General features: G+C 37.6%; 1 protein-coding gene across 12 annotated transcripts in view; it reads left to right on the top strand.

Annotated features, from left to right (window-relative positions):
- KAT6B (lysine acetyltransferase 6B) overlaps positions 1–26,377 on the top strand; it is a 108,981-nt gene that overhangs the window by 13,056 nt on the left and 69,548 nt on the right. For 2 of the 12 annotated variants that reach the window (XM_079313178.1, XM_079313183.1), the window contains exon 2: positions 18,470–18,545. The exons of the other annotated variants lie outside the window; for them this stretch is intronic. In XM_079313178.1, the coding sequence (XP_079169304.1) occupies positions 18,470–18,545 (76 nt within the window). The remainder of the gene's footprint in view (positions 1–18,469; positions 18,546–26,377) is intronic. 12 annotated transcript variants of the gene reach the window in all.

Below are 26,377 nucleotides of genomic sequence, written 5' to 3'. Positions count from 1 at the left end.
GTTGCCTCTCTCCTCTAAACTTTCCACTGTGGAGAAAGAGAAAAGGGAGACAGAAAGGAGAGCACAATGTATCTTGCCAATTAACACATAAGGGGATATTTATGATGGTGATTTTTGGGAGCTGCCTTTATGTGGTGTCTGGGCTTCTGAGGGTGAGTCTGAGCACCAAAATACAGTGATGGGGAAATTTCTAGTGTCTGCAGTGCTACAACTGAAGAGCCTGTACACAGGAAAATGAAAGAGAAATCTAGGTTTGAACTTGGTCAGTCCATAAAATGCTGTTGTCTTCAGATGCGCCCTTTGTCTCCTCATGACATCTTCATGGTGACAAAGTACTGAGGAATTTTGGCATTACTTGGCAAACACTAAGTCTCATGTTTGTGCTTCTCATTATTTCAATTCACAAGTTATCTTTATTTCTGCACCTTAACTGTGTGTAGATCTGGTCTTGGAAGTTCTGGGATGATTACTAGGTTCTGCTGCTCTTGTGTTTCGGGGTGTTTAGCTTTTGGGTTTTGATTTGGGTTTTTTTGGTGGGTTTTGTTGTTTGTTTTATTTGGGGGGGGGTTGTTTTGTTTATGTGTGGTGGTTTTTGTTTTGTTGGGTTTTTTTTCTGTCCCTGTAGCTTCTGAAATGCTACAAGTACCAACTCTGTGCATAAGCCAAGAGAACACTTAGAAATTGATCCTATTAACACCTGACACGTTGGAGTTTACCAGAAATTGAAGTGGAAAATTCTTATCAGCCCATATTGTGGAGAAGCAGCTCATACCACTGCATAGATGGATATATCTGGCTTTGGGGGCCTATTTTTTTGTTTTGTTTCACAATTCAGCACATTTGGACCAACCCAAGAAGCATATTTGTAAAAGTTTTCTTGAATCGTATGGTGGGAAATAAGTTGAATACTGCTGTTTCCCGAGTTCAATTGGTCTATTTTTTTATAAGGCAAGATAGAGGTTAGTTTTCAATTTCTGATGTGAATTAGTTTCTGCAAATAGGGTCATATTTGCAGTAGCCTGTAGATCTGTGAGGGAAGACCCTACTCATCCTTTTTTCCCCCCAGGCTAGATATTCTGAACATAGTTCTGCATGATGTGCACATGGCTCTTGTTTACTGCAAGGAGTGATTCCAAACCTTATACTGCAAGCTCTTTAATCCTAAGGCTTGCTAAAATTTGATTATTTTGCTTGTTTCCCTTCAAAATTAATTGATGTGGTGTTCTGTGATTAGTCCTTTATTGAAACTGACAGCAGTGAGTTAAAGAAATCCTATGTAGTTCCAGCAGTTCTCTTGGTGTTTATTCTTCTATTTTCTGTGAACTCCTCTGTCTTAACTGGGAGTGACATTGGATTCCTAAACTATGGTTAGAGGTTTTACTCTTTGCATTTTTCCTCCCAGACTAATTTTTCTTCAACTAGTTAGTGCGTGGATATCTGCTTTATCAAGTTTCCTTCTGAAACAGAAATACCAGAAGGCTGCCTTAGATATAAGGAGAGCTACCTTGCATATTTTCTCAGTGCTGTTTTCTTATCTGTTCATTGCTCTTCAGTGTTCAATAATAGCAATGGTCTTGACTGTTGGGTATTTTTTCTGTGTCAGTTGAAATGTGATAGCAATTCTGTATTGCTTCTTATTGTTGCAGGGATTTTATTGTAAAATGTGATGAAAAACCTTCATAACTTGCAGTTGAAGTTGTCTGCTATTTTTGACATGTTATTTTTTTGTCAAGAAAGATAACAGGTATAGATTAACTGCAGTTTTCCAATTAGTTAGACTCTCACTTTTGAAAGAATTTCAAGCTAGCTTTAAGAAAAGACTCAACTGGTAAAAATGCCGGAGTTTTCTTTACAGCTTTGAATCCATTTATGGCCCTCTTGGCGACTTGGTTCTCTGTGATCAGGACTGTATTTGTCTGGGTATAAGGCCAGAGCCATGATTTGAGGGCCTCTTTCAAGCTGGCCACTAGGACTTTATGGAAGCAAGTGGGTGGAGTGCTGCTGTGGGCTGGAACAGCAGTATTAGGGCTCAGATGATGTCTGAATTCTGAACATGGCATGTCAGATCAGGCACCACTTAGCTGGCAAATCCACTGCTGTCCTTTGTGGTTACCTGGTAAGTGACAAATCAACTTTTAAACTAGTGTGATTTCCTTCAATTGAAAAATTATTTGGATTTGTTTTTTCCAAATCTGCTTGTATCCCTCATTGAGGAAAATAATTACTGGTGTCACATGGATTTTTCTGTGGGCTTTTTTTTTTTTCTCCTCTTGAGGCTCTTTGTGAAGAGCTTAAAAGTTTTGGTTTTGTAGGGACAGCCAGCCTTCTTGAAATGAATGGCTGTGACCTTTTACAGGGATGGCTGTGCAGGCAACTCCAGGGCTGCTGTACTTGGATTCCAGGTTTGTGGGGATTATTGTGACTTCAGGTTGTGCTGTAGATAAGATGTTACATAAGTAAACATCCCATGTGGTGAGGGAAGCTGTGGACCTGTAAATTGTCTACTCTTATGTAAATGTTTTATCAATGAAGTGCTAGCTGCATGTGTGCAGGAATTTCTGCTTTGTTGGGTTTTTTGGTCCAGAGGGGCAGTGTCCCATTTTTCTCCCCTCATAGTTGTGGTGGTACAGCCCAGCAGTTACCAGTTATGCAGTTCTAGGTGGTGAAGGCTTGAGACTTCTGGTTTTAATTACAAGCAGGACTCTGGCACAGGAAAAAAGCTGTGTATGATCTCAGCAGAGGTGTCTGGTAGGCATGGCTGATGTTTGCTCATTTCCAAATAGAAGTAGAGCTAGCTGGAGCTGTGGTGAATTTGCCACACGTTTTCCACATACTCTCCAGGAGTTAATTTCATCACTGGTGGTATTTTGAAGTTGGCTTTAGTTTCACATCTGTTTTTTCCAAAATAGTACAGATGAGTGGCTACTTTTAAGGACTAATTTTTATGTAATGTTCATGTATCCGTGGCAACACTAACTAGCAGTGTTTGCATTTGGCTCAATACAAGACAAATGTCAGTGGCACCTGTGTTCCAGACATAGAGTACAGGCAGTTCTTAACTGATGAATTAGTAGAATCACAGAATTATTTAGGGTGAAAAGATCACTCAAAAATCATTGACGCCAGCTGTTAACCTAGCACTGCCTTGTTCTCTATTAAATCATGTTCCTAAAGGCTGCATCTGCATGTTTTGTGAATTCTTTCAGGGATAGTGATTCCAACACTTCCCTGGGCAGCAGGAACTACTTACACAGGGCAGTTGAAAGGAGTACAGTCAAGATAAAATTGCCATAGATGTGTGGGACTGTTGTGCTAAAGTACCTCTTTCAGAGCTGTATATTGGGTGATTATAGTGAAGATGGCGACTGCTATTTTTTTTCAGATGGCAAAGTAATGAGAGGTAACTGGTGTAAGTTGCATCAAGGGAAATTGCAGGTAGATGAAGGAGAAAATCCTTTAAAATGAGGATAGAGAGACATGGAACAGGGACTCAGAGTGGCTACACAATCTCCATCCTCAGAGCTGGACTAAGCAATGTCCTGAGCAACCTGATTGGTAAAAATGTGACTAATACCTAACCTGCAAGTAATGTGGAATTCTTTAAAATGCTTAGCATTAGTGGATAATGAACAGTAGTTAGAAAAGACATTATACAAAAATACAGTTAAACGGGTGATGAAAAAGTCCATGTTTGTGCCTGAAAAGATTCTTAAGTAAGCTCTGTTATGATCACTGAACTTAATAGTAGCTAGTTAACAAGTTCTATGCTTATGAAGGCTACTGTATCCACTCCCTTGTATTCCAAATTTAAAGATACTCAGCTCTCATTTCCTACTTTGCATTTTTCTCTCTTGACCTCTGAATGCTAGTATGCCTGCTATAGGAGTTGGTTTAACAAAAATCTGTTAATGGTAGAGGAAGAGGACAGTGCATTGATGCCTGCAAGTAAGTGTTTGGTTATCAGTCAGTTTATAGATATTAGCATGGAGGTTAATGTAATGAACAATGGGGTTATACATAAACATGTTTTTTTCTGATCTGAATATTTTTGCTCTGCCTTGAACTGTCTAGCTCTCTTCTCTTTCCTCTTTATCCAGTTGTAAAAACTGAATGTCACAAAATCCTTGCTAATGCTGTTTTGCAAATATTAATCTACTTTAATATTGAAGAACTGCATAGTAAAGCCAGTGTAGTTATTTTTATATGTTTTGCATGCATTCTGCTGATCTAGCAAAGCAGGCTTTTGGATGTTACAGATGTTTTCTGAGGGTCTAAAATTTATAGATAAATTAGTCAAGAGATGACTCAAACCACATGCAGGGTGGGTTCTCAAGGTAGCAGCACTTGCTAAGTGCCTGCAGGATGCTCTGTTTTCCTGTGCTTGCACCTGTGTGCTTTAGCTGCATTTGAAAGTACTGGAGCTCATGCTCCCTTGGAAGCAGTGACTTGCCCTGTGGCTTTTTCAAAGAATTGCTCTTGTCGAGTCACTTGACGTGCTTGTCTGCCATACACTTCAGGAAGGAAATTATTGGTACTTGTGCTCAGTAAGTTCTCTGCTTTGCCATTTGGAGTTTTTGTGACAATGGGTGGTTGTTTTTGCTTTATGAATCTGTGCACTGAGTTTAAAACCAGGGACTAGCTGGCTCTTCTTGCAGGCATGTTTTCAGTCTTTCAGTGGAGAGTTGCAAGAGTCTTTTCTGATCTGAACATGAGATGGGTGGTAGGAGTCTTTTATTTAGAATAGTAAACCACCTCAGGAATCTTCCCGTGTTCCCAGTTTCCTATACTGCCCTGAATTTAGGATTATATCACAATTCTGACTGTGAATTCAAGTAAATAAATGTGACTTTATTCAATCTAGGATTGACAGATTCTGTTTTATGTCTTGTGGAAGATATTAGAGATGGGAAAAGCAAAACCGCTCATTATCTGCTACCATGAACCAGAATCTAAATGATTTATTTTGTTTCTTTCTCAATATTGTCTTTGGATGTATTTTAAAGAGACCTCTGTATGACTTATTTCCTAGAGAAGAGCTTGTAATATATCTGAAAAGAAGCTTTATCCATTTCCTGATCTCCATCTGGTGTTAAAATTTTAATTTGCTTGATGTTTTGCTAATGCAAATGAGTTTTGCTAATACAAGTGTATTTCTAATTTTATTAGAGGTTTTGTGGGGAGTTTATTTGTAAAGATTAATGCCTTAAAATTTTGTATTTGTTCCCATGTAGCAGAGAAGGGAATTGTAAAATAGTTTTAGTAGCAAGGTGGGATTAGCATTGAATATCTTATTTTGCCTTTCCTGTAAAAAATATTTATCTTTGTTTTGGTGGACTTGTCTTAGCTTTCAGTTTCTGACAGCAACTTTAATAGCAAATTCCTTCCTTTCCCCACAACACAAGCGTGTTTACTTCACTGTTACTGATACTGTGAGACCAGTAGCTTTAAATAAGGTTAGCTTCTGTCTTTTATGTGCACAGCTAGAATGACTCCCGTTGTCACTGCTTTCTTAGGCCATGACAACTTGACTTTTTCTTATTTAAGATATGTATTTAATAAATTTTACCAATTAGTGTATAGGCATCTGTTTGGAGATCAGCAGCAATCAAAATCACTTATGAAGAAATTGTTGGCTCGTGATGCATCTGAAATATTTCTGGAAGTTCAACTTCTTTTAGCTGTTGCTAAGAGATAAATTTTCATTGACATGAGTGATGTGAGGACATGTCAGCATGCTACCAGTTGTTTTATAGGCAGTCAGCTCTGCCGCCTTGCAGATGGTTGGAAAACTCTTGGTAGAGGGTAAATGTGTGCTGATTATCTCATTGAATTAAGGTAACCTTTTGTCGCTCATTGAATTCTGCAGAGCAGGCACCGAGCAGCTGCTCTACTGCTGAATCTGGATTTAGTGAATGCAAAGATTATGCTAAAGGGTTTTTAGTCCTGTTCCAGGTACTGAGCATCCGACTGCTGGAAGGATTTATTTCATGCTACCTTTAAAGTGTTACCAATCTTACTGGATTGGTAACTGTGTAAAACATTTTAACTAAACTGAGTTTTACCACTTTGTTGTCACCACATGCTTATTGATCTTTTGAAACTTTGAAAGCTCTGCCTTTCTTCAAGCATGCCGAGGGGAGATTGTTGTTTCTGCCTGATTAGACTTGCATCAAATATAGTTTAAGCAATCTGATTATCAACTTGATACACTTAATTTGGATTACGTTTATGAGTGTACACCTGATCTTTGGCAGTATAGTTAGAGGTCATACTTCACTGTCATGTTAAAGCTTGTGTAGACTTCTTTTCCCCATCCTTCAGAAAACAAATTAGTACACAGAATTTTATTAAGGACTGTTTTCAAGATTGAAAGTATTTCGTTTCTAGAATGATTTTGGAAAGGGATTGGGGAAGGAATCGTAGTATTCCCCAGACCAAACTTAAAGTACTTGGATTGCAGAAAACATCTTGGATTGTTAGTGTTTGCACACTTTTTCATAAAGCAATTAAGGTCTTCAGATCAGTATAGCTTTGTCCAAGAAAATTCTGTTTTGTAAGGATCTAAAAGGTAGTTATTCTGAGAATATTTCAATTGCTTCAGAAAGTCAGTGGGTAAAATATAAATCTAATAAGGTATTGTTGTGTCAGCTATATATAAAGGGGTGTGCTTGTGTACCTTGCTATATAGAAGGGGATAATAGACACTTCTTCATATAGACCCTGTGTTTAAGGATTGGTCTCTAATGCATGTTATAGAAAAATGTTTTTCAGATCCAGTTTAGGTTCATTTTCCCTGCCCTAAGTGTAACTTTGACTTCATTCCTGAAAGCTCTGGGGGTTCATTTATTTTATCAAGTATATAATAATGTTTTACAGGATTCTTATGTTTCCTTTCAGCCCACATCATACACTGACTACCAATAAACAGTTGACCATCTTCCAGTTGACCATCTGCAGTTTCAGGAAGTATTGTTGAGCTATTTCTGTAGAAACTATATTGTTCAAAAACTAGAAATTCTATTTTAATGCTAGGATTATAATGAAAAAGGTGATTTAAAAATCAGTATTTGGGGTATGGAATTTAGAAATTAATCTATGTTAAATGAATTTTGTTACATAAAGCTGTAACACAATGGGATATGATATTCTCAAACCCAGAAGCTGAAGTGTTTTTTTTCTGCTGTAGAAATACCACAGTCAAATGATACATCTTTGAAGTTATGTGAATAGGAAGCAACTTCATGTTTGTTTCATTACCCCCAATATATTTTTGCCCTAATAAGCAAATTGATTTCCATTTCTGAAGTCAGTGCTAAAGCACTTAGTGAAATACATTCCATCATAAATGTTCAAAATACCTTCTCAAACTGAAGAAATTGCTCTTCTCTTGTGCCTGGTGGAATTTTTGTGGATTTTTCTTCCTTGCCTTTTAGTTGACTGAAATGCTGACATCTAGCTCCAGTACATTTCCAAAAATTCCTCTCTATCTCTGCTTTGTATCAAACAGGTTTCTTTTGTGATCTGGTTTGTGTTTTAAAAGTTAATTATATAAAAATCTGAGATATTGTCATAGCTTGAAAGAATGGTCTGCTTAGCATCCTTAAGATTGCCTCATGTTAAAACTAACTATTGCATAATATTATATATATATGAAAATTAAATCTTTAATCTCTTAGCAACCTTCCCTATAATATGTTGCATGACTAAGGTAAACTGGTATTCATTCTTTCTTCAGGCAAAGCAGCCCAAGATATAATAGCTCCTGCAGTGATAGCTCTCACTTGTGAGGGACTGTGGCCTTATTGGAGATAAGGATGAAGATAAGGCAGGTTGCATGATGACTTCAGAAGTACTGCTTCCAGTATCAGAGTTGGAAATGGCAGCTTGTGACACAGCCTGGGTTACAGCACTGCTGTTCCTTGCTGCTGTTACAATCTACCCAAAATGGCACAGATAAGCCTTGTGCACACTTGTAACAACTTGGAAAATTGCTCAGTTATGTGATCTAGCAGTCCCCTTCACCTCTGATCTTTTTAAGGCCTGTAATAAAAGGTGCTTGCTTTTGGATAGCTTTTCAGTAGAATATTGCAAAATGGTACAGTTGGACAAAAAAAAACCCCTTGAGTTTGTAATTTTAAATTTTACGAGTTTTCTTGAAAGGAGTTTCACTGGGAGGAGGTACCAGAGGGAATATTGCATGTTACCATATATCACTTTTCATTGAAAATGAGCTGTTAGACTATAAAGCCAGTAAAGGAGTAGTTAAATTCTTAATTGGGGCTGATATTAGCAGAGGTACAATGACAAGTGTTTTGATACAAACAAAATAGCAACAGGGAAGCATGACTTAGAGCTACCTTTCAAACTAAGACAGCAGCCCTTGCTTGCTAAGAGCTCTGAAGTTGTATTTGTTCTCCTATAGTCTCTTGATATGCTGACTTTTATATACAAGTAAAAACACCACTTTTTCTAAGAGTTTTTGGTATAGTGCCACAAGAAAGTAATGATTATATTTTATTTGCAATTTTAATGCATTTGGATTCACAAACCAGTAATTAGTCTACAAAATTTTTTTCTTAGTAGATCTATTAAATTCCATCACAACTCTTTTTTTACAGCTTCTGCCATCAGCACTTATTCCTGCTGTGGTTAGTACCACAGAAGAGAAGTTTGAAATTTATGCTCTATGCTTGTTTTTTTTGTTTCTTAGATGTGCTTTTTCAGGCTTGTCCAAGAGTAGCATGATCTAGAATATATAACCCACTTAGTGAAAACAATAGAAAAGCACAGAGGGCTTTTGTTTTGATTTTAAAAAAGTATTTTTAAAAAAATATATTTTATGCCAGTTTAGCAGAAGTACATTGAAGGAGTTTTTTGGGAATTATATTGGTTGTCTAGCTTCATCAGTGTAGAGCTTGAGTGAAAAGCTGTAGTCAATACTTCCTTAGCAGCTTCCATGGAGAGTACTGACAAGTGTCCTGTTATGAAATTAAGAGGCAGTAATGTATAATCTATATAAAACCTGTTCACATGACATACAATTTAGCTGCTTTCTCTGGGATGGTTTTCCAAATTACCAGTTTATATTCAGACTCTGTACTTCCTAGGTGATGCCAGTATCAGTAAAAACAGTGTACTGTGGGGTTGTTTTTGTTACTTTTGTTTCACTTTGAGTGCTTCTCAAGAGTGTTAATTAGGAAGTCACTAATACAAATATCTCAAGTGATGGAAGTGGCCCAAATATTGTGTCAAATTGGACAGATTTCATTCTTCTAAACTTGTGTCTTCTTCAGAGACTTGAAGCTGAGCAGTGATTCTTTGTACAGCTGTTTCTGAACTTTTCCCATGAGGGAACCTTAACTGATAAGATCTTAACATAGGTTTTGTGGTTTGACTGCTCATAATTAGGGGAAGGAAAAAGCCAACTATGATTTGAGTTTGCTATTGTGGTATAGGACACAGTATGGTTCATGCTGTTTCCTGTCATGCAATAATCTCTATTAGGTTCTTTTGCAGAGTTTAATATATTTTTTTTTAGCCTACAATAATTTGGAGAAATTATGCACATATATGGGAAGTGTTGGACTGTTCATCTGCTGCAGGAGTGAAAAAATGCCTTATTTTTCAGCTCTTTCACTGGCTCTACCTTTTCCTACCCACCTACCTGCCTTCCACCATCAGTTCACACAGCTTAAAAAAATAGCTGATTTGAGGCTCTTACTTACATGTGTGTATTTTTTGGCTGATGTAAAATTAAGTGGAAAATATAGGTTTAACATGCTGTTTATGTTTCCAGAGTCTAAAGTCAGGACTCATCAGTCTCTTCCCATGGTTTTTTGTGCTTCAGGATCTGCATTGCTAGTACAGTAGCTCAGGTGAAACTTGAGAATAGGTTGATGTAGTGTGTTAGCTCAAGAGCTCAAGCTTTTATAGCTGGATTAAAATAATCTTTTTTTGGTTGTGACTTGTAACACTGGATTAAATTCTGACTAAGTCAAATAGATAATCCATTGGAGTAGAATCAAAAGATCAAGTGAATGCAGTGAAGACTGTTTCTTAAGAGCTTAATTTAATGCTTAATTATTCTGACTTGGGAGAAGATTCTGTCTTGGGAGGTATGATGCAGATGCTCTGTTTGAAGATGGAAAGGTTCTTACCTAGATTACAGGCAAGAGCTGTTCTGCAAACAATTAAAGAAAGGAGTTTTGTTAATAGCACATTATTTGGAATTGAGTAGCCTCATTTATGCTGCAGAAGCACTTCTGTGGTACTGCAGTTTTCTTCTATTTAATGTCTGAATTGTACCTGATTTAAGAAGAACCTGAATCTCCCCCATGATACAACAAGTTGAAAAGTAACCTTTCAGTATAGAAGACCTTATTTGTTATCCTCAGCTTTATCAATATGTCAACTTAGTGAATGTATGTTCATAACTAATTTGAAATTAATTTTGTGGTCATTGATTCCAGGACTCCAAAGACTAGCCTCACTAGCTGCCCAATCCATGTCTAAAGAATGCATTTCTCTTGAGGTTGGTTTGTTTGAATTTTTGCCTTGAACACAAATATTCAAATATTTTTAATGGAGTGCTACAAACTTCCTATTTTTTGCCCAACATTCCACCGCAGAGATCACTTTCTTCCTCATTAGTTAGAGCATACTGAAATTGTAATCCCATATGATTGAAGTATTGTTCTTTGGCTGTAAGGCTTTGCTGCAGGTTTGCTTTTGTATTTGTAGCAGATTAATGCAAACATGTCATTGTTGGTACACTGATAAATGATAAAATAGTTTAAATGATAAAATATTGGTATTGAAGGAAAAGATGATGTGCTGTGTAGCTCAGCTGTACTGCTATGCTGTTGTATCTTGCAGCCACACTGTAGAAGGGAGTGAGGTGTTTGCCTTGATTTTGTTTTCCTGAATTTGGCCAGTACAGATTTTCATGTGCATGTTGCTGTAAGACTAGGGAGCTGTGAAGAAATAGAGCAACACAGGCTTCATCCAGAAAGCAGAAGCAATAATTTATTGCAGAAGTAGACACATTTTTATAGACTGGTTTGCAGAACCAAGGATAGCATTAAGCTCATTGGTCCAAGGAAGGCAACACCTCTTGTAAACATGATTTTACTAAAATATCACATTCCTCACACACTCCTCCTGTCCACAACACCAGATGCTGTACTTTGTTATTAATTCTTTCCTTTCTGTTTTCCTTTGATTAGCTTGGGAAAACTCAAACTGCTTTTTTCCCTGACTCTCACCAGCATCCACATGTGCAAGATTCATAGTGGCCTAAATAATTTGCATTCTTTTGTGGGTTGAAAACCTGAAGTATCTTTAATGGTGTAAAACAGGAATGCCAAATCAAAACTTAAATTTTGTACAGGTTTTGAGTTGTAATCTTCCCTATTTCTGTCTTTTCCCCTTCCCATGAATCATATGGCTTAATTGGACAAAATGCTTCAGACAGTGCAACCACAGCAGCAGATGCCCAAGACAACTTTCCAAATGTCATCAGTACTGGTAGGCATCTATCTACCTGTGAGCTATCTGGAGACATTTGGCTGGTGTGTTATGCTTGATGAAATACACTTGCTCTGAGGAAATGGCCTGAGTGCTAACAGGTTTTTCTGTCCTGGCTGTCAAGGTTTCCAAGTGACACATTGGAAGTGCAACAACTACAAGGCAGAATTTTTTGCCTGCTAACAGAAAGCTGCTTGGTTGCTTTTTCTTGTGCTTTGAGATTTGGTTTTTTGTTGTACCTAGTAATACAAAGACAAATCTTTGGAATTGTCTGAAATTCCAAGCCATCATGAATATACCTGATGTGCAAATGGTATTAACAAAACCCTAAATCCACAATATAAAGCTGTATAATGTAATTAAGAGGTAATATCCATTGAATTCCAAGGAAGGTGTGGGGGGAAAAAAACCATAAAAAGAGTTTTATTTGTTTTCAAGATATAGAATAAAGGATAGAAGTGAGGGGGGGAAAATACTACCTTGCTATGAACTTGTCTTCCATGTGTATGTACAGCAGTACAACATGTTAGATTTCCTAAAATTTGCTTTTTCCCTTTGCCTTTTGATCTGTAGGGCTGAACACTCCTGCACAGTACAGTTGCAGGTTGTCGAGTCCTGTCTTTTCTATTACTGTGTTCTCCTTTGATTAATGAGTCATTAGATTCATTAATGGTCATTAAGACCATTCTTGATAGGTTTGAGGGCCAGTAAGAGAAGGCTTATTGGCTTTCAGTCTTGGAGATGTTTTTATGCTAAGTAAGGTATTTTCTCTGATCTTCTTGTTCTTGGATATAATGATTTTGCAGAAATAGGTGAAAACATCTCAGGGTTTCTCATGACTATGTGAAATTAGGTACTTTACTGAATTGTCCTTTATCTTACATGTCTGCCCTACAGGTAGTTTAGATTTCAAGCTGTTGGGTTGAAGAAATTCTAGGAGCATGCATTCCAGGTTTGCCATAAGGATTTAGGAGGATCTAGCATGTTGGTCACTAGGTGAGATTTGAGTCAGCTAGGATACTTCCTCCCTCCATTGGTCCAGGGGAGTATCTGGTATGCCTGGATTTGCAGAACTGCTATCTCCATCTCATTCACAGCTGTAATCAAAAGTAGTGTATTAATTTCTAGTATGAGAGGTAAATGATCTTCAATTGCTTTTCAGACTCTTAAGTAATGAGTCTAATCTATTGCAATAAAAGCTCTACCAGTCAATGAGTGTGGTACTTTAAGTAATTCTGTGGTTTAAATTTAATTACTGTACAGTGCTTTTTAAATCAAACTTTTGCTGGCTGCAGGGCAAAGCATCTTAAGCTTTGTCAAATTTAAACTGTATGTTATGTGGAATTTTTTCAAGAGTGATAACTATGATTCTGTCATCTACAATATGTTCTGTATTTACAAGAGAAGAATTGCAGCTGTTGAAGTTGGTCAATTATATAGGAAATAATGGGAGCAACTGCACTGGGATGCCAGAAAATAATTGAGTGTGTAAATGAGAGCCAGACTCAGTAGTCTGTGACATCATACAGTGAATGCAAGGTTTAATGATAAACTAGGTACTAATTATGGAGCTTTTCTGTGCTACAAATGAGCTAATTTATAGACTGCCAGCACCTGAAGAAGGAAGTCTCTTAGGGCCAGAGGCTTGTGTATTATAACATATTTATTGGTTTGATAAAAGCTATATTGCATTATCTGTCCAATTTAACCAGGAAGTATTTTTCTTATCATTTAACTGTAAATCTCAAGAGGAGAAAACTGTAGAGTGTGATTTTTATATTCTAATGACACTTAGCAATAGCAATTCAGGAATTTATGCAAATAACAGTTTTAAACAGCTTCCAGGGAAGAGAATTTTCTTTTCTCCTCAGAAGTGATTTTTATATGCCTTGAGCTACTCTGCTTTTAAACGTACTAATTCACAGATGTATATATACAGTATGTTTTATTTGCACTGCCCTCATTTATACAACGATTTACCAACCTCATTGTTTTGTGAAGACTGAAGGATTTTGATTTTAAAAATAGAAAAATGAGGTGCAAGGTTGAGTAAGGATAAAAGTGAAACCCAGAAGACTACAGGGAATGAAAGGAAGGTGAGAGCAGAAAACGCTGTCTACTATAAACTTTGTAATGATAATGTTTGTTACTGACAACAGCTTCCTTTCTACAGGTCCTGTCAGCCACTTGGCAGTGTTGAGGTTTTGAGCTGTATTTTCAAGGTAATTGAGTAACTTGGTACCAGCTGCAGCCAGTTTCAGATACTTGGGCCAGAAACTGTGGGGTGCTGTAACAAATGTCATGGCGCCCTGTCCAACTGCAGTAAACCAGAACTTTGTTACTGATGAGTTTGATGCCTTCTGAGATCTCTAGCAAGTGCAGTGTTAGTGTGTTCTTCACCCATTAGGTAATTTTGTGACCAGTTTATATGAGGAGAGGGAGAAACTCAATAGTAGAGCCATTCTGGTTGTTGTGGGTTCTCCTTTTAGTTGTAGGAACTTAAGGAGTGATCTTTGCACTACTATGCTTGTTCACTGTTTGCTTATGGAATAAGTGGTAGTCACCTGAACATCACTTGAATAACCCTGTGATGTTTGTTTTTGGAGATGGGAAAGATTTCTAGGTATTTGAATCCCAATTCAGATCCTGGAACCACAAAAGTATATCAGACTAAGCCTTAGGGAAAATTAAAGGCTATGAGGAGTGCAAACCATTTATGTCTTCTCTTTCTTTTGTTTTAATACTGTAGTAATAACTGGGATTGACTAGAAACTAGTGTAACTGATTAGCCTTGGAACGTGGTACTATTTTGTTTTGAAGAATTGGAAAAACTTCATAAGGGCTCAGGTTGAGTGCGGGGTTTTTGTGCCTTTTTTTTTTTTAATTGGTAGGAATACATTTTTTTATTTCATGCTAGATTATCGCTTTCTTCATTCCCATCCCAGTTTAACATGTGACTGCTACTTAAAACTCAGTTTTAGCATGGGTATGGCATAGTAAAGCTGAAATTACACAGGTACGTTTCTGTTGCTGAAGGACTGGGCTTGGAGGCATGAGCTATACATGTGGTGATAGCAGGGGGATGGGACAGGGCCCAGTCTTGTCTTGGGAAGGTCAAAATTTAATTTGAAAAGCTCTTCACCTCTTGAAATCACAAACATATTCTGTTTTATCTGAAATGTGTGTGTACTACAATACTATTATTCAGGAAAATAAAAATCTCTGGAGAGATCAGCTTATTCATACCATCTAGGATTTTGTTTATGTGCCTACCTGAGAGTAAGCAGTCCCTTGGCATAGAATGTGCTGTCTGTTGTGTCTCTCCAACAGAACAGAGAGGTAAATGTGTGGAAGTGATTAACATTATGCTCTTGAATTTCTGCACACGTCTTTAAGCACACTTTTAGTGTAACTCTCTCTGTTTTGCCAGATGTTCCTATAGTATTATGCTGACATGAGTGCTCCTGTGCAATATGCAGTGACACCAAGCTCTATCCTGAAAGAGACTGGGGTGAAGACTTCAAGTTGGAGACCTGGTTGTGCTATTGGACTGCTCAGTGTCCTGGCAGCTACATATGGAGCTGTGATTGCTGCCACCTTTTGCAGAGCTGCTGGATTTGGATTTATGTAGAGAGGAATGTTGGTATAATTCTCTTAGCTGGATCTGTCACTTTTGTGCAGGCAGGTAACTTGGCACAGGTTTCCCCAGCACATGGATGTGGTGTCTCCCAAGGTATCTTTGCACCAGCCACCTACTGCTGATGATTTCCAAGCTAAGTAAATCTGGGAGCCACAATGCTAAACTACATCTGTGTTGAAAGAATTAAATATAACTCTTAAAGCAGGAAGCTGTGAGGTTGTCATAATAGCCTGAGCTTCTAGACACTTTATTTTGGTGGTCTTCCAGCTATTTGTCCATGTGTGGTTCTGTGGGCAGTAAGAAAGGAGTGTCTGTGCCTCAAGAAAATGTATGGAAAGCAACAGATCATTAATGTTGGCTTTTGCTCAGATCAAATGCAAATGCCCTTATTATATTATGTATTAATGGTCTTGGTTTGTTTGGGTTGCTTTATAAGACACAATTATTTTAAAGGAAATGAATCTTTTTTGACTTTGTTCAAATACACCAAGCTTAACGAAAAGCAGTTAGAACTAGATCAGTTTAATGAGGCCTGCTTCTATCAAATTTACTGCTTTAAACCCAACTACAAATAAAGTGAATTAAAGACCAAATTATTTCAATACAGATGTGCATTGAACCAGAGTGTTATAATGATTAATTTCCTCAAGTGTTTCATTCCCAGTAGATTTTTGTGTCAACAGCCAAAAAAGAATTTATTGACTTTGCATTAGGCATAGTTTGGTCTAGTTGATTACATTGTTCAAGTGTAAATTAGAGGGTGGTAGAAGACTGTGTTGTATTGGAATTTTATTTTGTCTTAAGCAAATTATCTCATGCCTTATTAGCAGTGCTTAAAATATGTAGTTCTGACTTCTCAAAGAGATGCTGGGGCTTTCAGAGGTGTATGGGTTTCTCCTGTTCATTAGATATGACCTTTCATATTAAAGCAGTTTTCTTCCTGCCCTGCCCTAGGAGTGTGCTGTTAAAACTGTAGCAGATTTGAATGTTTTGCATCAAATTTGCTAGGCTTTTTACAATTTTACATTACAAGTGATGTTTAAGTTCAGTTTCAGCATATACAAATTCAGAGACCATTTTCTATCTGGGATAAGCATGGCCTAGATGCAAAACACTTGCTGTAGCTTCCCTTCCAAGTCCTGTCTTGTACATCTGTTGCTCTAAATAGATGACTTTCATTTGTCTCTGCTTTCTATGGATTGCAGTCAGGAAACATGATTTGACTAATGTCTCCTGTCTCATACAAAGATAATGCTAGAGGTGTATCTATCTTTTTGGTTGTGTTTTAAAGGGCTGCAGATGCCATATGGAGTAGTTAATACTGTGTGTTTGTCATTGTCAAAGAATTTGTATCCTCAAATGCATTCTCTTCTCCCATACCCAAACATGCCATCAAAGTATTATTAAAAATGATAGTTGTTGAAGTAGATGTTACTGAAAGGTGTTGAAATAGATGATCCTGATAGACCTCTTTATATTTCAATTAAAATTGGTGCTGTATATTTTTTTAAAAAAGCAGATTTCTCATTGGGCATGACAGCCCTCCAGTTTGAAAAATAATTACTGTTGGATCAAACTTTCTGTTTTGTGCCTGTTATCAAGTTATCTATCAAAGAAAATAAGATGAACATTTAAAAGGTTCAGATCAAAGGCAACTGATTTAGCTACACTGGAGGCTCCTATCTTTTAATTTAAAATGTATCTATGACTAACTGATTACCTCTCTCATTTATAAAAAAATATTGACATCCTGCTAAAGTATGCAGTGACCTCACTTCTATCTGAGTTGTGTAGGTTTCACTGCAGGCACACTGAAAGCATTGATATTCCTGTAACCTTTTGAGGCAAGATATGTGCTTAGTGTATTAATGAGCTGGTTGAAGTGATGTACAGTAATTTCATCCTTGGGTAAAAACAGATGTGAAAGATTCTGTTTTAATATTTAATCAAGCTCAAAGCCTCTGTTGGCTTGTTTAAGTTGACCTGACAACATTATACCTGGAAACACTTTGAATTAAACCCTGAGTGCTTGACCTTGTTCAAACAGTTGTAATTTAATAAGGCTGCTGTCTTTGTGGAGATAGTGCGGCTAATGGGCAAATCTTTTCTTGGCCAGGATTACTTTTTATTGCAGTGGAAAAACTTGGTATCTGCTCTTAAAAAGATGCTAATCAGATGAAGTAATAAAAATGAAATTAAGGGCATAAGAAGTTTTGTATGAGAGTTACTAGTCCTAGATTATAGTTTTAAAAGGAATTCTGGAAGATTCCTGCTTTATTTGAATGTCTTCAGCATTCTTTTGTTACAGGTTTCTGGCAATTGCTCTACTATAGCTTGTCTCTCTCAGAACTTTTCTTAGGGTTAGAAAGCTCTGTTTTTAGAGTGGTGTATATTGGTTTGGACTCAGTGAAGTTTGCATCAGTTTAAGGCAAGTGGAACTTTTGAAAAGTTTTTGTTGGTGTTTGTGTGGGGTTTTTTGTTTTGCCTTTTCCTCTGCTTGTGCCTGCAACAGTATTTCTTTGGCATGTTTTTAAAAAGAATGAGCCAGGGAGAGATGGAGATGGGAGGGAAACAAAGGCTTCAATGTTTGAGAATAAGTGTCACTGTATCAGCTAAAATTCCGTGAAAGGAGGTGGCAGTGAAGTAGAAGAAAGATGGTAAGCTGTGAGCATCAAAGTAGGTTTCTGCATGGTGTCTGGGGTCTAAATGAAGTATTGAGACAGAGGAGCAGTTCTTATTCATTAAATGTAATCACAAAGCTGGGAATGAAATGAGAGAAAAACATCAGGATCCATATCTCCCTAATTTCATTCAAAGACTTAATAAAATCTTTAGGTTTGCTAAAGACTGACTGGGCAGAATTGTGCTGCTGTTAAAATTTGCCATCAGATTTGACATTTTGACTGGTTTACCAAGGCTAAGCTTGCGTTTTAGTAATCCCAGAAACTCCATATTTTAAATAACAATACTAAAGTCAGAATTAGTTTGGACCAATTTTTCTATGAAAAATAGCAACACTTACAGCTACAGTGTTGTAAAATATTGTCTTCTTGTTGCAAAGAGTATTAGTATAGCTTGAAAGTACATATTAAACAAGGACTGCATCTGCTTACACGACAGCTTCCACATGCTGTAACAAATTTTCCTCACTATGCCAAACAAAACAATAATTCATTAAAATCCATTTTTCTCACTGTATCAAAATATAACTTTTATTCTCATGTTTAGTAAGGTAATTATAGTTTTAATGTAATAGAATTTCTGGTGTAGGTTATTATATTACAGCTTTCTTCGTATTCCTAGGATTCAGTTGATAAATATGATATGTATGGATGCATGCATTCAACACTTCTGTTCTAGAGTCAAGCAACAGAGCAGGGTAAGCTTGAAAGAATTAAAGAATTTGCAGTAATACAGTCTGCCCCAGAGTGGATCCAACACACAGTCATTTCTTCAGTCATCTTTTTTTTTTTTTTTTTTCAAGGATATTAAAAGGAAATAGCAGTTCAGAGTCCTAAGCCTTGCTGAAGGTAGTTATTGCTGGTCTTGGACTTATGTAAATGAAGAAAGGAAAACAAAATCTAAAATAAGAGTTCTTTCACTTAGTAGTTACTCATTTTGACACCTTATCTTTAGGGATTTTAATTGTTGCTGTAGTTTGAGAGCTTGATCATGGTTTGTCAAGCTCGAGAAACATTGAGTTTGCATCTCTGATCTGTCATCACTGTTTTGTGCAGGAGTCTGTTTCTTCTGAAGCTTGTGTTTCTACTAAAACTGTAACTCAAGTACAGACAGAAAGTGGCTGTCAGCACTGTGTTAGGATTAGGAGCCTCTGGCAAGACCTCAGCTTCATCCTATGCTTTTGTGGATCTTCCTCAGATTCTCTTTGGCTGCAGTGTTAGCCTGCAGCGTTTTGGCACTTTATTGTTGCATATTGTTGCATGGTTTTACCCTGGAAGGCTGATGACGTGGTGCTTTCACCTCCAGAGGACTGTTGGAAATACAGTTCAGGCCTTTTCCTGCGGGAGGTTACCTTGGCTGCCTGCAGGCTTATGTAAATGACAGGGAGTCTCAGTGCAGTTCTTTAAGAACAGGTGTCCATTTTAGACTTGTTCAGGGTAATTCAATGGTCTTGCAAGTTTCAACAGTCTAGCCTCATATGTGAAGGTGATGCCCTTTATCATAGTTGTTCCTGGTTTGGTTTCTTAGAATGTATCCGAAGCCACCTGATAAACACAGTTGGGGAAATTCCATGTGCTGTACATGCTAGAAATACATTTCCCAGGCCTATTGCAGTGATACCATAGCAAGCTGGCAGGTTTTATCTGTTGTCTCATTTTCTTGGTAGGACCTGGGACCTTGCAGGTCTGTTAATTGCTGCTTGAGTCGTGGGGACAGATGTGGCTGCTTCTTAGACCCAAGAGGTAGCAACTAATTTTGCTAATAGGGCAGAGTCTTCATCTCAGGCTTGTTTGATTTGGATGCGATTGAACCAGCACCCCATTTTTCCCATTAGCAGGAGGAAAAAAAAAAAAGGTAATTTCAGCGTTGTGGCAGATGGACAGGTTTTGTATGGATGGAAAGTGTCTAGTTTCTATTCTGCTATTAGCAGTGCTAGTTTATTCTGAAATACATGGATCTTGGATACACACTGATGAATGGGTAGAGGTGCTTAAGCTGGGTCTGTTCCAATATACAGAAGTAGTAGTGGCATTGGAGTGACAATTCCACTGAGGGGGAAAATGATACCTTTGGTATGTTTGTTAAAGGTACCTGCTTGTTGATTTACCTTCTACTTCCCTACATTTAAAAAAAAAAAAAAAAAAGAGAAAAAAGCATTGTGGTTACTTTGCATCTGCAGTTAGCGTCAGTCAGATGTATTTTGCCCATCTTCCCTCAGTAAAGTTGAACTTAATGGCCAGATCACACAGTTAACTTCTACTCAAGCAAAAATGACAAGTAGGTCTTATGGAAACTGAGAGTAGCAAGTAGATGTCTTGGGAAGCATTACTGCTGAAAGAGGAGGGAGGACAGCTCTATCTTCATGTTCGTGTTTGATATTTCACATATTGGTAGAAGTAGTAGTCAGATAAAGAATTAATGTATGATGCTGGATTATATGTGGCACATGTTCCTTGGTAAGATGGAGATCTGGGGTAGATAGCAAGGAGGAAGAATTTTGGGTTCTAAGTGTGAGCATGGGGGATATATTTTGAGAATTTCGAGTTGAGGGGGTAATGAAGATAGATAATCCAGCCAGAAGCCAATTTCACAAGATGTGTTGGGGAATGAACTATTCATAACTGTCCAGGATGCTAGGTTAAGCTAATGTTTCATAGTGTGAAACTAAGTACTTTCAAAATCTGATGGGTTTAAGGGATGTTTCATAGTTGGAATAAAGAGAAATCTTGAGTGGTTTTTTTTTTTTGCTTTTATAGCAACAGAAAGGTTTCACCATCTTGTTTAAAAGCAGGATCTACATGTTCTGTGCAATCAGCTTGCCGATACAACCAGATGTAATGAGGAACAATGCTTTCATTTCTTTGGTGTGATGTTTCTGGCCTTTTTGACCTCTTCTCTCCCATCTTGTGCCCATTACACAAAACTGGTTTCAAACCCTACATTTTTTTCTGTTTGTGTACCTTAATGAAAGATGCAATGCAGCTAGGAATTGCTTAATTTTATTTAATAAGGTGATAGTGTAGTCAAATTTAAGGCCTTTTACACTTGTATTTTTGTGGGGGTTTTGTTGCTGTTGCTGCAGACCAACTGAATACAAAATAGTCCAGTGAGTGGGTTTTGCTTTGGTTGCACTGTTTGGGCATGTATTTGTAAGAGATTAAGATGGAATCTCTTGTATATACAACTACCCCCATCCTCTTAGATCTTGTGTAATATAAGTACAAAACAATATTCTTGTCTCAGAAGTGTACAGTGATTATTTTTGATATGCAGGCTCTCCAGAAGCTGTAGACTTGTAGTAAGAGTGGTATGCTTCCCAGTGGTTGGGATGAAAATTTTGAAAATTTTGAAAATTTGCATATGTAGTACTGATTAGAGAAATGCCTTTGAATTACTTTGTTGCAAGCTTCTCCATTTAATTTGCCTTCCTAAAAAATCAATGCATACATAGGTAATTAAACCAGAAATCAGACTAGTTTAGTTTCCTCATAGGACATGAAGATAATTTTACAACCTGTTTGTCATGACTACAGCTTTATTTTCTGAAGGTGCCAGCAATTAGCTGTGCTGATTTGGCTGTATCCTTGGTATCAATACCTCGCCCTGTGCCTACAGAGTGATCAGTGTCACATTGAGTGCTGTGTGCTAGGATCTATCTAACACAGTTCTGTAACACCAAGCCCAGGGGGGACTAGCAGCACGAGCAGCAGCTTGCTTTTGACAGCAGAATGTCCTTGTTGCTATTGATTAGATTGTTCAGTGAAGTGAAAAAACATTGATCCAGCTTTAAACTGGTAGTTATATGATAATCCTGGAGATGAATGAGTATCAAGTGGAGTATTGCTGGGAGGAGGTGGCATGGGGGGAATCCAATGATGGTTTTCTTGTAACTAATAATAGGCTAATGATATTAAAAAAAAAAAAAGAGGTATTTTATTATTTAGATCTACAGTAAATGAAATGCAGTTAATAAATATGAACCAGATCTTTCCACACAACAGATGTAAACAGCTGTAAAATGACATAAGTCTCCTCTCTCTAATTTCCCAAATCCCTGTTCACTATTGTTCTCTAGTCTGGGCACTGGAAGTAGTGCTGGTATTTTCACTGGTGGAGGGTTGGGGCGTTGCTCTTGCGATGTTTTGGTGTCTGATTGGTGGTTATGTTTGGCACTGAGCTCCTCTGAACATGTTTTGGAGCCAGAGTCAGTTCATGTTTAAGTCCCATCTCATCCTGCTGTTATGTCGGAAGCTTATTTGTATTGTTACTTTTTCTCTTGAAAAATAACTTATTTCTTCCTTTCTTTTCCTTTCTGAAATGAAGACTCTTGGGTGGTTGTGGGGTGGAATATTAGCTTTGAGATGGATCTCCTAACACTTGGTCTTCTAATGGTCTTGGTCTGCTCAGATACTACCAGGTTAACATGGATGAATGCCACTGCTGGTATTGACATTTTCTGAGATTTGAGTCTGCTTTGACATTTGCATTCAAGTATTTTACTTTTCTATGGGTTCATCTAAGGCAGCTCCCTTAAGGAATGAGGAAGGCATCTTGAATATAGATGGAAGGGTCCTCTTCCCCAGGCATTATTGAAAATGCCACTGTGAATTGCTTAGCCAGAGTTTTGACATCAGTAGTGGAGAATGGCAGCACCTCTGTGTTCCTGGCTACGATTGTTCTGGTGCCTGCTCAGCCTGGGATCCAACATGACTTAGATTTGAGGGGTGACAGCATCTCAAAAGATTGTGTTTGCTACACTGAGCTTGATACTTGACACTGTTTCACCAGTTTTTGGGGTTGTGGTACTAGGGTTAAGTGCACTTTTTTCTTACAATGTGTTCTTATTTTCTACTCTATAAAGACACAGTGGCACATACTTCAAGGAAGATGTCATGCAAAGATTCTGTGTGGAGATCAATTTCTTTGTTTCATGTGGAACACTGAGCCTTCTTCAGACATGAACAGCAACTATAACTTAGTTTGAGATATCATACTGGCAAATTAGAGCAGTGTGCAGGTCAGACTTTAGGAAATACCAAATTTCATCCTCTTTCTCTGCTGACTTGTTGATGTGGAAATAGGGATTGTTTCAGGATATAACAAGTCCAAACTTTGGCCTACAAGACCATTTCAGGCTTGGATTTTCAGCATTTGAACTTAGTTTGGGCAGGTCATCAATTAGAAATAATGATACTAAGCTTATGGAGGCAAAAATGGTTTCAGTATTATTCCCGTTCTATGCAACATTATTTCACTATTTCCTCTTGGTCTATTTCTCTACTACTCTTTTATCTTAGATATGAGATGTAATAGCCTTTCAGGAAGGTGAATGTTAATAGTGAAACTTCTCCTGCCACCCTGCCATTAGCCTTAAATTTACTACTAAAGCATGAATGATCTTGTCTTATGTTTACCTTTCAGTCTTGCTTTATATATCTTGTAATCAGATGATTATGTACTTAATTGAGAAACTAGAAGGGGCAAATCAATTTAAGTGCTCGGCTGTAGTTGTCCTCAGTATCAGAACTGTGGTGGTATTACAACAGAACCTGGCTGCAGCAGTTGCCTTCTTTGCCTTGCATGCAGAATTCAAGTGTATGCACTGTAGCTGTTTTTAGGAGTGTAACATCCTCTACAATGCACCTGTGTGAAATACACATTTTACCTTTCTCCTGCCTCCATGCTAATCTGGATATGAACCTGTTCTTTTGCTCAAGTTGTATATTTTGTTGCTCCAGCACAACTTGTTGTATGTAGTTGGGTAATTTAGGGGACCATTACATTAGATCAATTGGATATAAGTTAAGCCTGGACATTCACAGAAGTTACTCAGCTGCTTTATTTCTAGCATCATTAAATGTTGTAACTTTTGATTTGTGGTTAGATTACTGATGCTTAGATGGCAGTGGTAAGAGTTTGCAGCTCTGCCATGCTGTTCCTTTTGCAGAACTACAACAGAAGAACTACTGATTATTAGGCTTAAAAACTGTTTAGAAGGGAGAAAACTATGCAAAGGGCTTCAGTTCCTTAAATTCTTTTTTACAGTTTTCCTTCCTAGAAGGGGGGTGGGTGGAGTATTCAGACTAAAATGCAGATGCATTTTAACTTTCAACCTAAATTGCACATACATAGTAATGTAAATGTACAGACAAACCCCTTTTTTATAACCCAGTATTTTCAGAAGGTCCTTTGATGCAATGGGGAGGTGTACATTAGAGCTCCATATGGTTTTAAAAAGTTTCAAGGAAAAATGTGTTTTTAAAAAATGTTTAATGGGCTTTATACTGGTACACATTTATTGGTGTGCAGTAATGTTCTTTCTAGCATTAGTTACTTTATTTGTTCAAGTAGCATAAGATCAACTTCAGTACTTTTTTTTCACATAAACTAGGTATGCAGGGATTTGTCTCTGTAGGAGACAAATGTTGGATGGTTTTTGGACCTGGGACTGTATTTTCAGGACACTGGAGAACTCCCTTTTTCCCTACTGTGGTCAAAATAGAAATTTGGTATTTCTGATGTCTTCCTTGGCCCTCAGTCACATGACCAAATATTTTATCATTTTCTCTATGCACTACACATACAGCTTTTAAGTGTACCTAATAGGTATTACAAATAAGCTAAAGGGTTTGGTTGCCAGGTGGTCACTTCTCAAACTGAAAAAATATTAAGGCATCTCCTTAAATTCTTCCTTATAAAGCTGAACGAGTAGAAGGGTCAGTTTGAAAAGTTGGTTAATTTTTTTGAGGTAAAGCAAGGTCGTATAGTCTAAAACTATGAATAGTGTAGTAGTTGGTGGGTGTGTTGTCTTAACAGTAGAATTGCTCTAGAATTACTTTAAAGTTCTAACCTGATATCTAGGGCAAACAGTGAAGTTCTTTCAGAGAGATGATACTTGATACAATCTCTGAGCAGATCAAGTATAGATGAGTGCATATTGCTTACCTCTGCTAAATCATGGAATGAAGACTGACAATCATTTTAAATTGCTTTATATTGCAGTGTACCACAAACTCTTCACTTCAACAATTGCTGCACAGTCCTCTCACTTTTGTCTCCAGTGTACTTGGGAGTTTGGGGTGGGAAGAACATTTCTTGTCTCTGTAAACTTAGATTTTTAAGCTGAAAAGTTCTTGATGTAACCATTGCTGAGAATGAATTAGTATTAATTTATGATGTTACTTTCTCTAAGCTGACACCTTTTGATGACAAGTGTGCTGTAGGCTTCTCTCCTTTTTTTCCTCGTATCATTTGAGGGATGCAGGTTTATGCTGACTGTGACACAGTGACTCTGTGTCACTGAAGCCCAGCTGCATATTCAGCTTCAGTTCCAAGGGATAGGGCCAGAGCCCCCAAGTGCTGGGATCTCTTCAGTGGTATTTAAGTGTTGGGGAAGAGCAAAGAACAGTCTGTAAGTTCTTTGAGTTTTTCTCTAAGCAGTGATGCTTTAATCAACTGTCCAAAGACAGTGTGAAAGGAGAAAAATTATATATATCCAAAACAGAAACTAAAGCTCATAATTGAATTATTATTCTAGCAGCTGTTTGTAGCTTTATGTAGATGATTTCAATTAAATGTGACTTAAGAAAGCTGTAAAAATGCCCCAGTACATTGTTCAGAATTGTAGTGGAAATAAATTTCAAGTGGGGGAATGTGGGTTTAACTAGTGCAGTAAGAGATTTATGCCCCAGTATAAACAAAAGTTGCCATGTGGCTCTGACATCTTATACAACTTTGTCAGGTGGTACCATTGTGATTTGTCTGCTGGTTGACTTTACTTCTGTTTGGCTTCAGAGATTTTAAGCTTTTAGAGAATGTGCTTGTGATGGTAGATACAAGGATTTATTCTTGAGAAAATCAAGAGACTGCCCAGAGATCATTGAACCTCCATCCTTGTCAGTGTTCAGGACTCTGATATTGATTTGCTGTGTTTCCCTGTTGTCTGATTTGACATCAATTTATGTTTTTACACTGAATTTATCTCCTTTCATGGTGTGTCCAGAGAAGATTTACCAGAAGTGTTTCGGGAAAAAGTAATTTATCTTAAGAGATACTGGTTTCTAGGAGTGTATATAGGTTTGTATGAGGACTGCCTTTTCCCTCAGCTGGTGACTTCAGTATTCCATTATACTTCCTTTCCACCTTTCCCCTCCAAGCAGTGCAGATCCTCTAGAGAATGCTGCTCAGCAGACCATGAAGATGCTCAGCAGGCTGGAGCATCTCTCCTGTGAAGACAGTCTGAGAGAGTTTGGCTTGTTGCACCTGCAGAAGAGAAGGCTCCAAGGAGAAGGTTTAACACCTTCCAGTATCTGCAAGTGCCTACAGGAAAACCTTTTTACAAAACTGCAGTGATAGGACAAGGGGTAGTGATTTTGAATTGAAGGAGTTAGGAGCAGGTTCAACTGAAATGGTTTGAGTAGGTTTAAATTATATACTAGGAAGAAATTCTTTACTGTGAGTGTGGTGAAGAATTGGATTGGGTTGCCCAGAGAAGCGAGGGATGTCCCATCCCTGTGAGTTTTCAATACC

This window comes from Erithacus rubecula (genome assembly GCF_903797595.1).
Source record: "Erithacus rubecula genome assembly, chromosome: 9".
Taxonomy (NCBI): domain Eukaryota; kingdom Metazoa; phylum Chordata; class Aves; order Passeriformes; family Muscicapidae; genus Erithacus; species Erithacus rubecula.
The sequence above is the reverse complement of the archived record's forward strand: the minus strand, read 5'-3'. Positions and strand labels throughout refer to the sequence as shown.